At 40.8% G+C, this 14,945-nt stretch overlaps 1 protein-coding gene across 1 annotated transcript in view; it reads right to left on the bottom strand.

The window, feature by feature from the left end:
* ankrd24 (ankyrin repeat domain 24) overlaps positions 1 to 14,945 on the bottom strand; it is a 90,994-nt gene that overhangs the window by 66,083 nt on the left and 9,966 nt on the right. The window contains exons 2-5 of the mRNA XM_072244359.1: positions 9,736 to 9,917; positions 5,835 to 5,965; positions 1,886 to 1,974; positions 382 to 446 (exon numbers count right to left, since the gene is read on the bottom strand). Coding sequence (XP_072100460.1) covers positions 382 to 446; positions 1,886 to 1,974; positions 5,835 to 5,965; positions 9,736 to 9,917 — 467 coding nt within the window. The remainder of the gene's footprint in view (positions 1 to 381; positions 447 to 1,885; positions 1,975 to 5,834; positions 5,966 to 9,735; positions 9,918 to 14,945) is intronic.

Genomic DNA, 14,945 nt, shown 5'->3' with positions numbered 1-14,945 from the left:
TTGACAGAGTTCAAGAATATTTCAATGCCAAGATCTCAATCCCAGCACAAATCTCTGGTCTATTGGGCAAGTGATCCCCGCACTCTTGCACAATTTGAGAACTGTTCTATCTACAACAGTTACCCCAAAGCACTGGAGAGATACCAACAAAAGTATTTACAAAATCCTCCAGCTCCATTGGCAGCTTAAGCAAAGCATGACAGCATTCTCTCCCCAACCAATGCCCCTTGCTTTTAGTACAGTTAACTGGCATCACTGGCAAGCCAAAAAAAAATCAACATAGTATGAATTAGAAGTTCATGTCCTACAGCCTGCAACAACAATCAATGAGATTGTGGCTAATCTGACAATAATGCAATTCAACACTGTAACATACAGTACCTGGAGAAGTCTCTTCACACACTGATGGTGCCCATGCTTTGCTGCCAAATGTAAAGCATTCAATCCTAGATTGCAAGCAGACACAGATAAATGTCAGATAAATATCTTGCTCCAAACTAATATCCTCTAGAAAATAAAATATATTGCATATTATTCACATAGTTATAACAGTATGTAGAGCACTAGTTAATATGCTTGCAATAAATTCCTGGGTGCCACTTGAACACTGTTTATTCAAGCCATTTATTCTGGATCATAACAACTAAGGCAAAATAATTCGCTTCCTTTTCTTTGTGCCTTTGTAAGTATCGTAAATCTGTGCTTTTTTGAAACTGATCCACCGTCAGTGGAAGTGCTCTCTCCTTATGAAAACCTCCTATTACTTTAAACATTTTCTATAAATTTCCCTTGACCTTCACTGTACTCAGGATCAGAAATATGGATTAATCGTATTATCATTTTCCTTTTTCCCTAGCTCAGCAACACTGAAGCCAAAAGCACTCCTGACTCTGCTCATACAATCAAACTCAAGAGGTTGGGTGAAACCTGAAATGGCCTCATGCTTATTGAAAACCCTGAACACAAAATAATCTGCAGATGCTATGATCAAAGCAACACTTCCAGTACGCTGGATGAGCTCAGCAGGTTGGGCAGCATCAGTTAGAAACAATAAGTCGACGTTTCGGGCCGGAACCCTTCATCAGGACTGAAGAATGAAAGATGGGGAATGATTTGAAGAATGCTTGTAGCTTCAGTTGAAAGACCAGTAATTTGAAGGACAAAGGGGTGGGGGAGGGGAAGCATTGACGTCATAGCCCTGAAAACAATGGGTGGTAGAAGAAGGAGGCAGAACCGTGAGGGAGCTGGGGGAGGGGGCAGAGTGAAATAGGGATAGAGGAAGGGAGGGGGAGGGAGGGAAGTACCGGAAGTTGGAGAATTCTATGTTCATACCAAGGAGCTGGAGACTACCTAGACGGTATATGAGGTGTTGCTCCTCCAACCTGAGTTTAGCCTCATCATGACAGTAGAGGAGGCCATGTATGGACATATCTGAATGGGAATGGGAAGCAGAGTTGAAGTGGGTGGCTACCGGGAGATCCTGTCTGTTGTGGCAGACGGAGTGGTGGTGCTCAACGAAGCAGTCGAAAACCGCTGATTCTTTATTGTTTAGCACTAAACACCACTAAAGATTTAAGGAGGTGATTGTCATCGATGCAAATTACAGAAGCACAAGAGCATGGTCAGATTTAAGGAAGAATTAATAATTGCTACTGTTGCACTAATGCAGAAATTTCAACTGAATGAATTAAGAAAACAGAAGCTGAATTTCCACTGGGAATCTCCTGATCTTCAACCAAAATTTTAGCACAAAATCTCAGAAGACCTTGGAACTAAAATCTATAACTTGGCAACCATTGGGAAGCAGAAATTGGACCCTAGATTTGCAGTTCCTTCCTACTTGAAAACTGTTTTCCCTCAAAACACAAGACTATAAGATGCATACCTGAGCCATCCAGTGCTGTGATATCCACTCCATGGGCCAGGAAGACCTCCAGACAATCCACTTGACCCTTCACTGCTGCCAGGTGGTACCTAAAGTATAAATGGACTCAGCTGTTGAACGAATGGCAGAGGAACAGAGTATTTTCATAAACTGCCATAATATATGATTGGACTCCAGCTTTCTTCAGTTCTAATCAACATACTTCAAATATCACAGACAAAATTAGTCAGCTTGGTATAATGATGTGCCATGTGTGGAGACCGATAAGCTGGGAAGAGATAAAGGAAGCAAAATTTTAATAGTCTTTGATATTATGATGGATATTGTGTAAGTATTAAGTAAATAAGAAGTCAATGGAATTAAATTTACATCATGGTAAACAATGCCCAGCTGCCACTGCATTGCAAACTTCATGCAAGTGACTGGCAGGAGCATCAATATCAGAGACACAGGTCTAGGTTACTGATTATTAAAAGAGTGAGTGGGATATAAGGAGAAGTATCTTAGTGCAGTGTACTGTAATCCAGAATACCCACTAAGAGAATGGTACAAATAGATTTAACAGCAACTTACAAAATAACAATTATATATGGGGAAAGAGCGGGGAAGTGGGACTAATTAGACAGCTCTTTCGGAACTGATATTGCAGTTAATGAATATCTTTTATGATGTTTGATGCAAAATGAATGCTCAATCAATGGACCACAGTTGACTGCAGATTAATTTTCATTATCTTATAAAACAAAGCAAGTGAAGAAACCTATTTTCTTGGGACCTTACATAGATTGCTTAATGTTGGTCTTTAGCCTGTGTAATTGTGTAAACGTGTCAAAACGTCAAACATAAGAAACATATTTTTTATTTTAATTAACTAAGCTTACTATACTAACTTAAATATTTGTCAAACGTGCTCTTAACCGTCTTTGCTTTCCTGTCAATTGCAATTATGTGTAAAGAGTAATTCCTGGTGTAAAATGTCATGGTACTTGAATATTCATAAATACCAAATTTCCGCAAGAAATAAATGGGCTTATGACAATTAGGGAAATTACAAACTATTGATCATTTAACTCTGAATCAATAATTTTCTCACACATGCTGTGGGTTTTCAGATCATTGCTAGAATTTCCAAACCTACCTTCACCAGTCTTCAGAGTAGGACTGAAAGAGTGATCATTGCGTATGGGCAGTATTTACATAGCACTAGCTCAAATCGAGGTTTCTTTGATCAGAACATCATGACGTTCCTGTTTGGCTGAACCCCAGATCCTACCGATCTGAGTGCAAGTCATTTATGAAAAGTGGCTATAGGAACTTGCGTGGGTTCCAGCTATGTCAGAATCTTAATCAGATTAACTATACAGATACTTGTTTCTGCCCACTTCAGGGTTTCGCCCTCAACTCTTGTTCTGTTATGTTGAAGACTATTTTGATATTGTTTTTATAAACATGCAGAACTCACAGATTTAATTAACCCTGGGGCTAAATTCCACATTGCCCTCACTTCCTAGTGACCACATCTGATTTTTCCCTTCCCTTGTTTGTCTCTGTCTCAGAGGATAGGTTAGTGATCCCTAAACATTATAAGCCCAAACACTCCCACAGCTACCCTGACAAAGCTGTCTCCAACCCTGCTCCCATTAAGGCCCTGTTCCATTTTCCCAGTTTCTCTGTTGCCTGCTAACCTGTTCTGGTAGCAGGATGTTTTCACAGCAGAGTTTCATAGAATCACAGAATTGTGCAGCACAAATACAGATCCTTTCAGCCCACCTCATTCCTGCTGACCATGATGCCCATCTAACCAATCCCATATCACTCTACACCTTTTCTATCAAAGCACCTGTCCAAATGCCCTTTACATATAATTGTATCTGCCTCTACCATCTCCTCTGGCAGCTCATTCTGATAACAACCAACTTCTGTGAAAAACACATTACAGAAGCCCTTAAAGTTTCTCTCCTCTCACCTCAAAACTATGCTTCTAGTTCCAGACTACACTTCACTGATAAAAAAAAAGAATCTGACTATCTATCTTATTTATGCCCATCATAATTTTATAAAGCTCTACAAGATCACCCTTCAGCCTCGTAATTTCCAGTGAGAATAAACCCAACACAAGCTCTCGTCATAACTTCAATCCTACATTCCTGGCAGAACCCTGGTGAATCTCTTTTGCTCTCTCTCTCTATTGCCAATACGTTCTTCCTGTAATGTAGGGATGAGAATTCAACAGAATAATCGAGGTGTCCTCCAGCAAAAGCTTTGTACAGCTGCAATATGACGACATAATTCTTACAACTCAGTGCCTTGGCCTATGAAGGTAAGAGTACCAAATACCTTATTCATTACCCTAAACACTTGTATTGCTACTTTCAGGGATCTTATGGGCTTTCACCTCATGGTTCCTCTATATATCTAGGCTCTTAATATTCCTGCCATTTACTCCAAATATTCTATGAGAATTTGACTTCCCAAAAGGCATTACCTCACATTTGTCTGGATTAAATTCCATCTATCACCACTCCATCCAACCTTCCAGCTGATCTCTGTCCCACTGTCGTCTCAGGCAACCTTCTTCACAGTCTATGATTCCACTAATTTTTGTGTCATCTGCAAACGTACAAATTAAATTGCCCACATTCTCAGCCAACTCTTTTATACATATAACAAACAATAAAAGCCACAGCACCAAACCCTATGTTATCTCACTTGTTACATACTTTCAACCAGAAAAACACCCATCCTCCACTACCTCACCAAGCCAATATTGGATCCGGTTTGTCAATTTGCCTTTGATACCTTGCATCTTTCAAACTATGCTACTACGTAGACTTTGTCAAAAGCCTCACTGAAGTCCATATAAACTATGTCTTCCAAGCTGCTTTCATCAATTTTTTTTTTAGCTACCTACTCAAAAAATTCAAGGCATGATCTTTCTAGCACATAACTATGCTAATCTGTCCCTGCCTTTCCAAGTGAGCATAAATCCTTTCACTGAGAACCTTTTCTTACAACTTCCCTACTACTGATGTAACACTCAATAGCCTGTAGTTTTTAAGCTTATCCGGACCGTCCTTTCTGAGTAAAGGGACATTAGATATTCTCCAGTATTCTAGTCAAATTAAGATATCTTCTCTTTATCTGTTTCTGCCCCCCTCCTGGCTCCCTAATTTCTGGCATGCTGCTGGTGTCTTTCACAGTGAAGACTGACACAGAATACTTATTCAGTTCATCCAGCACATCCTCATTCCTCATTACTACTTCTGCAATATTATTTTCCAAAGGTCCTTTGCCCATTATTGCCTCTCTTTCACAAAGATTCTGATTCAGTTTCTGGGTTGAACTGGTACCTGAATCATGATTAAAAGTTAGCAAACAGCGATCAAGGTTTTTTTGATTAATTCATTCAATATATTCGATCTGCTGCTTCTTTAGCCATTTTCCTAATCTGTCCAAGTCTTTCTGCAAACTCCCTGTTTCCTCAACACCATCTACCCCTCCAAATCATAAGCATATAAAGTGAAAAGAAGGAGTCCCAAATTCAACCCCTACAGAACACCACAGGGGGTGTCCCTACACTTCCCGTTCTGCCAGTCAACCAATCTTCTATCCATGCTAGTATCTTTCCTGTAATATCATGGGCCCTTATTTAGTTTGACAGCCTCATGCGCAGCACCTGGTCAAAGACTTTCTGAAAATTCAAGTGACCAACATCAATTGAATCTCCTTTTCTATCCTGCCTGTTATTTCTCTCTCCACAGATGCTGCCTAATTTACTGAGTATCCGTAACAGAGGAGAAGAAGATTAGTGAACTTGGTTCCCTTTTCTAATTGTTAGAGCGGGAAGCTATAATGCAACACTGGTACCTTATTTTATTGTGCTGAATGTATTACAGTAGCCCACAGTTTTAAAACATGTCAGTCCAAATACTGAAAGTTCTATACTCACGCTGATTGCCCCTCGGTGTCAAGCTTCGTTGCAAGCAGAGTCCTTTTACTGAGGAGTGAGGTCAGCTTTTCTGCATCACCAGCAGCCACGGCCTGTAGTAGCTTCTCATCATATTTACTCCAGTCCTGGCTCTAAACAACACAGGGCCATTCAAGGAAGACTTGAATTTATATAGCACCTTACATAACCTCAAAACACTCCTGAAGTCTGATGACTGCTGTGATTCAGGAATTGCGGTTGCCAATTTGTGCTAAGTTCCCAAAAACAGAAGTGAGAAATGACCAGGTAATATTTTTGGTTGTGATATTCATGATGGATGGATTAAGACACAAAACAAACACCCCTGCTGACTGCAAGTTAAATATTGCTTCTATATAAGTAGTCAGATGAGAATTCAACTTGTCACCTGGGTCAATAGTCAATAGCACAGCATCACCTCAGTATTCCACTGAGCGTCAGTTTAGGTTTTGCTGCACAAGTCCCTGGAATGATACTCAACAGAATCCTGAAACCCTGAGAGAAGAATAGCATGAATTAATCCAGGACTACCATGTGGAATTGCTCCAGCAGCTTTACCGTGTATGCCTCCGCTTTGGCCAGTTCTCATAACTCAGAAAGTAGCAATTTCAACAGCAACAGGGTGTGATGGAAGGGCAATGCTAAGTCAATCTCCAATGTTTAATATTCCGGATACCATGCCAAGGCCTTGGATAGGATAGAGAGAAAGATTAACAAGGTGCAGAGAATACGGGTTTTAGTTAAATGGAGATTCCGAGGGATATGGGATCATTTGCAAAGCAGAGATGTGAAGGGAAGTAAAATTAGAAAATGCTTGGAACACTCAGCAGATCAGGCAGCCTCTGTGGAAAGAGTTCTGAAGATGAGTCTTTCAATGGAACTATTAACTCTGTTTCTCTTTCCACAGCGGCTGCCAGACCTGTTAAGTGTTTCAGGCTTTTCTAGTTTTATTTTAGATTTCCAGCATCTGCAGCTTTTGATTTCCAGGATGAAGTGGAGATTGGTTAGAGGTGTTCAGATCACTCATAGGTTTAAAACCAAATAAGCACAGAAGGAACCCATTTGTTCAACATGCCTGGTAGAGTTATCTAATTCATCTAATTTACCCTACCATTGACTTTACTCTGTCCTTTAACAGGTTAAAGGGAATCCCCCTTCTCGGGATCAGCTGGTGAATGTTCACAGGCCGCAACTTATGAGGCTTAGTGTCCAAGATCCTGGTAGCAATTACAGTGCCTTCAATCTGCAACTCTTTTCTATGTCAAGTGCACAATCCATCACAATATACTGAAGGTAACTACTGACTGCTAAGGACTTTTTCTTGATAATACAGTTTGTGACAGAGCAGGCAAATTCCAAAGTGCCACACATATTCTGGAACAAAGCTTGTACTGCTTGGACCTCTCTTGAGACACTCAATACTCAACAGAATGTACAGGACTCTATCATACGCAATGTTCTAATAATGGTGGGGGCAGCTCTTGTGATACAGTGGCCAGCGGGAACTTAAACAAAACTTGAAACAGGAAGAAGGAGGATAGAAGGGTGGATACTCTATCTCTTCCACTTGTCCTGGACCTGGCCTATCATCTTAATGTAAGACAGAGCAAAAGAAAAATATTGTGAATGTGCTGATAATCTGAAGTAAGCAAGTGAGAATGCTGGAAATAGTCACTAAACTTACAGATTGATTGTTCTACATCATAACTGTGGAAAGGGCTCAAAGCTGAAACATTAACTTTCTCTCTCTCTCTCTCTCTCTCTCTACAGTTGTTGCTGGACTAAGTGTTTCCAGGATTCTCCTTCATAAGAACATAAGAAATGAAACAGAAGTAGACCATTCAGCCCCTCGTAATATTCAATTGTTTTTGCTGATCTTTTAGCTCAGTGCCACTTTCCTGCACTATTCCTTCAATTTCCTCAATATCTAAGTCTATTCCAAGTCTGCTTTTTATGCATTGCACTGTACTTCTGATGCAATACAACAAATTTCATGACATACACCAGTGATATTAAACTGATTCTGATTCTATTTGTTTCCTTCATGAATATACTTTCCTGCTGTAGGTTACAGAATTCCAAAGATTAACCAACCTCTGGTGAAGAAATGTTTTCTGGCTTGAATAGCTGATTCTAGCAAGGGGAAACATCAGCTCAGTATCTGCCGTGACTAGCCCCGATTAACCTTCCACATTTCAATAAGATTACCTTTCATCTTCAAAATTATAGATGCATAGGTCCAATCCACTAAATATTTCCTCACTGGACTAACTCATTGATCTGGGAATCAACCTGGTAAAATTTTGCTATGCTTTCTCCATCAAATATGTCTACCTTTAGTTTGGAAGATTAGGCCGATAGACAATATACCAGATGCCAACACACTAGACCCATATATAACTGGCAACTTCTAGTAGTCAAATTTTCTTGCAATAAAATATCAACCTAATTGTTTTATCAATTTACATATTAACTTAGTGATTTGTGTAAAATGATATCCAGGCCCATCAGAACATCTTTCAATTTCTCATCAGTCATCTATTTTCTCTACCAAAGTGGATGGCTTCACATTCTTCCACATTATATTCCATACATCATGTTTTTTCCAAAGAGGTTTGAAAATGCAATCAGTGTCCATGACCACATGTAACAGGTACTGAACCTCTTGAAAGAAAGGTTCCAGATTATCAGAGCTAGACTCCTAGCATTGATACAACTGATCACTGCTCCACTGCCTTCTGCAAGTTTGAGGTTTTTGGACCCCATGGATACAGAACACCTCTCTTATTTCCTACCACTTCTACCAGAAATTCCAGCAGAACTTTGAAAACCCTGGGACTTATTCTCTCACATGTACCATTCTTCAGTGCTAGCCAAGTTATATTCCTTTCCTTCTAGTCAGCCTGTACCTGCCCATCCAAAATATAATTGATTTTTAATTGGTCCAAAGCCTATGAAGTAGCACAGAGTAGATTTGCCCCGAGATCAACATTCACAAAGTTCGCTCCATGATGATGCATTCCGCCAACAAACAGTGTGGCTGGCATTTGCTGGACACCAGCGCCAATAAAATGAGCAGGAAGCAGAAGTCTGGTCTGCTGCCCAGATTATAATAAACAAGTATGGCCAATTGTGTGTCTTTCCTGCGCCTTTTTGTGGGGTGCGTAAACCCTGGAGTGTAGAGTTTATGCTAAAAGAGCAAATGGTAGTGGAAATGCTGCCAGAACTTGTGCCCACTGAACAAAATCCTGTTATTCTAAACCTCTCGGAAAAATATTTAGCAGATAATACAAGTGCATTAAAGGATTTACTTCTCAAAATGCATACTTTGGTTGTTTTACATATGAAAAATTATTCTACCACAGCATACAAAGCTCATTATTAATAACATCTATCATTATTCTGCTGTGATACTGTACATCAAACATGGGAGATGCTTAGTTCCCTGGCTATCCCTTACCTACTCATCCCCTAGAACCCCAGGTGCAAGTCACACCTTGTACAAAATGATACACATTCAGCAAAGCAGAGCTTCAAAGGCAATGGCTTAAATTAATGCAATGCATCATCAGTGCTCTCTAGACAGGTATGGCTGCATGCAGCAGGGGGAATGTGAGAAGGATAGATCTATGTGAGAGAGAGAGAGAGAAAGCAAACATACTGACAGAGAGGCAGCACAGAGACAGATGCGTTTCATAACCAATCGCAGACACTTGACTGCCATGCAGCTTCAGTGGATAATGCCCCTACAGCCTTCCTCAGAGAGCGTCCTGCTGCTGTTCGTCTTCCCCAGCCAGGGTCAGTCCTGCAGCACAGCCGAGGCTCTTCTTCACAAATGTCCATGCCTCCATTTCTCCAGCACTGCAAGCACACTGCAGCTTACTGCAGCATCTGCCTTCTCATCTATTCCTTCGCGAGCTGAGAGATCACAGTCAGCTTGGAGGGCAGCATGCAACGTCGCAGGACCAGCTATCGTGTGTCTAGCTCCTAACAGCAGCATGCAATTCTCAGGGTCATCAATCAGCCACTCGGCATTTAAATACAGCACCAGAAATATACGCAGGGCTGCAATCAGCAGTCAATAAGCTGCTGTGAGCTTGCCTGCTTGCTCACAGGACAGTTGGCAGTTGTAGGGCATCACTCTGAAATAACACTCACACATACAGGCTTTGACAGATTTATGGACAATCTGTATGCTTAAATGTGCAGCGCACAGCAAACAAGTCAGATGATTCTACACACATAGAATGTATCCATCTCCATCAATTGTCAGACTTGTGCCGAACTCATTAGCCCCTAGCCCACCCCAAACCCCATCTAGCCCTGCTGCCCCCACAGGTAACAGGATGGCCAAATCTGCCAACCTCAGGCAGCATCAGAGAGGTGGACAAAGGCATGGCAGCCTTTTCTGGGGTTGTGAAGGGAAGGGAAAAGTCCAAGGAAAGCTGCACACCACAGCTGTATAGATGCAAGGAGAATAATTAGTGATGAGGGGATAACTCCATCCCGGAAGAGTGCCGAACCAGCTTGCTACAATCATTGGTGCATATGCCCAGCTCTGGAAGCAACAGGCAAGACAGAAAATGACTATTATCATAATATTGGGCAAACCCTGATCCGAGCTTCAACTGGACACAAGCTGATTCTCTTTGCTGGTTTCAGTGCCAGACTGAGAAAGGGCATAACCCTCTGGAAAGTGCAATTGACCGGGCAGGAATCAAGAAAGCTAACTCCTATAGAGTCATCCTGGTGAAATACTATTAGGATAATATTTCTAAACCAACACTCTATTTCATCATTTCATTTGCACGATGATATTCTGCAAGCTTTATCCACCTCTTTAGAGGGGATGAGATCTGCTGGACTGACTATTGCCAAACCTTTTTGGTCAGCTCCAAAAACCTGGTGATAAATCAATGACTGCAGCAGTATGAGTGTGCAGAAAAATCAGTACCGAGGGCCCTCATCACCCAGGACATGCTTTGCTCTCAATGCTACCATCAGGAAGGAGGTACAAGAGCCTGAAGGCACACACTCAGCAATTCAAAACAGTTTCTTCCCCTCTGCCATCTGTTTTCTGAATGGACATTGAACCCATCAACACTAACTCACCTTTTTTATTTCTATTTTTGCAGTACTTATTTAATTTAACTATATATATATATACTGTAATTCAGTTTTTTTTATTATTATGTATTGTAATATACTGCTGTTGCAAAGCCAACAAATTTCATGATATATGCCGATGAGATTAAACTTGATCCTGGTTCTGATTCTCATTCAAAGACCCCACAAATAAATGCCTATTTTGTGTCTCAATCTGAATGTTTCCAATAATGGGAGCCAGAGTGTTTCTAGTCTTCCACCAACATTAGCATTTATGAAGAACTGTTTCTCTACTGCAAAACACTGAGGTTAGTTTCATGAGAACAAACAGAAAATCCAGGAAATAATATGTTCAAATTTATTATCAAAGTGCATATATGTCACCATTTACAACCCTGAGATTCATTTTCTAGTGAGAATCACAGTAGTACATTTTACACAATAGAATCGATGAAAGGCCACACCCAACAGGGCGGACAACAATGTGCAAAAAAATACAACAAACTGGGTAAATACAAAAAAAAAGAAAATAATAATAATAATAATAAATAAACAATATCAAGAACATGAGATGAAGGGGCCTTGAAAGTGAGTCCAGTTCAATGGGAACAGTCAGTAATGGGGCAAGTGAAGTTAAGTGAAGTTATCCCCTCTGGTTCAAGAACCTGATGTCAAGTAGTAATAACTGTTCCTGAAATGGCTAGTGCAGGCCCTGAAGCTTCTGTACCTTCTCCCTGATTGCAGCAGCAAGAACAGGCCATGGCCTGATGGCCTGGATGGTGGGGGCCATTGAAGATGGATGCTGCTTTTCTGCGACAACGCTCTGTGCGGATATTCCCAATGATGGGGAGGGTTTTACCCGTGATGGACTGGGCCATATCCACTACTTTTTGTAGGCTCTTTCATACAAGGGCATCATTGGTTTTTCCATACCAGGCCATTACGTAACCAGTCAATATTCTCTCCACCACACATCTATAGATATTTGTCAAAGTTTTAGATGGCATGAATCTTTACAAACCTCTAAGAAAGTAGAGGTGCTACCATGTTTTCTTCATAATACAACTTACGTGCAGGACAATCCTCTGAAATGAAAACACTGAGGAGTTTAAAGCTGCTGACCCTTTCCACTACTGATCCTCTGATAGGGACTGGCTCATGGACCTCCAGCAGAAGATATAAAAGCGTGAAGTCACCTATCACCAGTCTCAAGGACAGCTTCTATCCACTGTTACAAGACTCTTGAATGAACATCTTGTATGATAAACATCCCCAGTATAGACAATGTTATCACTTACAACCAGTACCAATGGGCAAGACACGTCTGTGTGCCTGACAACACGCCCCTAAACCAGGCACTCTATGCTCTGTCAAGGCAAGCATCCTCTAGGAGAAAACAGAAAATGTTTTAAATATTTCCTCAAAACTTCGTATGAAAAAATGCACTGTTGATTTACAGAATTCTTAACCTATCAACATGGCAGAGAAGAACTCAAGGACACACAATAGATTTTCACCTCACTGGGAGCACTAGGAAGCCTATCAACCCATCCTCCCTCTTGACCATCTCCACCTGTCTCACCTGTGGAAGGGTCAATAGATTTTACATAGAATCATCAATTATCTCACAATGCACATTACCATAAATAGGTCATCCTCAATCCTGAGGGCTTTACTGAGATGAAGATTATTACTCATTGCCTTTGATGGGAGCTGTACAGACTGCTGTTGCATTGACACCTTGCTATCTGGTATGTAGCAAGCAAATTATTTCAGGTGCACTTTGATCACAATGCTTTTTCCAAATTCAGTCAGTGCTCATGTTTGGTTTCTAATGAATGCTTACACCCCTTTAGAGTGGCTTTGTGATGGGTACATTCCAGGGAAAAGATGAATACTGAATAAGGCTAAAACAGCCATCCTTATTGATAAACCTTCAACAAGAATGATGGGATTGAAGCTAAGCTTTTAGGTTTTATTCAGTAATAGCAAAACATTTTGTTAATCCAATAGAAACTGAAACACTGAATTCATTTAGCTGCCAGCAACAGTAGTAAGTTTCGATTTCCTTCTCGAGTAGTTCTTCCTGCTTTTTCTCTTCTTATGTATGTTTTAATGTTAATACAACAAAAAAAATTAAGGCTCTCTTTTCTCTTTAATCCAAACTGGAAGCAATATGAAAATGAAGCAACAATTCCTACTTGATCAATGACTTTTCACTCTGATGTGCACGTAATGTCAGTGGTGTGCAATGCCAGATGAGAATAGAACCTCTATCCACTGCAGATGGATAACACCAGAGGGTCAAGAGAAAAACAATTCAGATTTCCTCTCTCGGAGCTCTTCTAGAATGCCAACAGTGATGGACATGTCTGTGAGCTGCCCAATGTCACTGGAGGTAAGCCTGCCTCCACACCAAGAACAGCATCTTCAGCTCAAAGCAGCAGCATGGTGATGTAGCAGGTAGTGCTGCTAACCAACAACATTCTGCAACCAGGGTTTGTCTGTGTGCAGTCTGCACATTCTCCCTATGACTAAGTGGGTGTTCCAATTAGTTCGTCTGACTTCTTCCTACATCCCAAGACATATTGATTGGTTGGCAAATTGCTGATTGTAAATTACTTCTAGTAAGTGATAGGGGAATCAGAATGAAGTTAATGAGCACATGAGAGAGACTAGAATGTAGGGAAATAAGTGGGGAATGGTAGCATAGAGTCAATGGGTGAGAGGAAACGAAGGGTCTCGGCCTGAAACATCGACTGTAGCTCTTCCTAGAGATGCTGCCTGGCCTGCTGCGTTCACCAGCAACTTTGATGTGTGTTGATTGGTTAAAAACATGCGTTTCTAACTCAGAGAATTAGAACAGTATTTGAGTAACATCAGGTTGGGAGAGTATGGGGAAAACATGTCTACTACATCACTCCAAAGAGGAGAAATCTCAGATTTGTTGCAATAATAAATAGAGTTCATCACACAAACACCATGACCTCAACAATAACCCATTAAGTAACAGTGAGACAGATCCATTTTAGTTCCAAACCATATTTTCCAAGCTTGGCAATAATCCTATATTGAAGGTGCCCAAAGAATATCTAAGGATAAACGATAGGATCACATACCACAAAAGAGGCCATCTGCCTGTTGTTTATCTGCCAAATCTATGAGAGAGCAATTCAATCAATCCCACTTCTCTCTGCTTCAATAGAGTCTTGCTTTCATGAATTTACTAAATTCCCTTTTGAAGAAATGCAGCTGAAGACAATTCCAACTTGTCTCAGAAAAAAGTTATCACCTCAGCTCCTCTCTAATTCTTTGCTCTTCTGCATGAAGATGTTAGGTGGCACACTGGGCTCACGAGACCTGAAATGTTCAGGCAGGCCTTCCCCACCACCACTAACTCTCTACAGCTTTCCTCACCACTGAATTATCTTCTCTTATCTCACATTTTATTATGTTAGTATGAGATTCAAAACTAGTATTGACTTATTGGTCTGCGAAGGAGACTTGGGGTGATGACACAGGAGAGAGGCACCACGTGCACATGGTTAATAGGCAGGTATTCGCCCTTTAGAAAATGCCGGAAGCACTCAGCAGGTCAGGCAGCATCTGTGGTAAGAGTAAGAGAAAGAGCACAAATGTTTCAGGTTGGAAATTCTTTGTTTCAGGATCCAAAGCTCCAATTAACCATGTTCCAATCTTCTAAACTCCAGCAGTTTATACGGGTGCAGTTGGTTCATAAAAAGCCAGCCAGGTACTCATCTGGCAAACCTGGCAGGATTCCTGATGTAGCTTCCTAGCAGCCAAAGTCAGCAGGGCACTGGTTGAAAAAAGAGGAATGATGGCCTGGGGAATTTGCCAGGTACTTAATTGGAGAACATCCTCATTCACTGGGGGAGTAATAAAGGATACCGTGTTTCAAACCAATTGTCTAGCTATTAAGTTCCAAAAATGCCAGAGAAACGTAATGCTACATTTAATAACTTCCAA

This window comes from Mobula birostris, chromosome 26 (genome assembly GCF_030028105.1).
Source record: "Mobula birostris isolate sMobBir1 chromosome 26, sMobBir1.hap1, whole genome shotgun sequence".
NCBI lineage: Eukaryota > Metazoa > Chordata > Chondrichthyes > Myliobatiformes > Myliobatidae > Mobula > Mobula birostris.
This window is presented reverse-complemented; position numbering and strand designations above follow the sequence as displayed.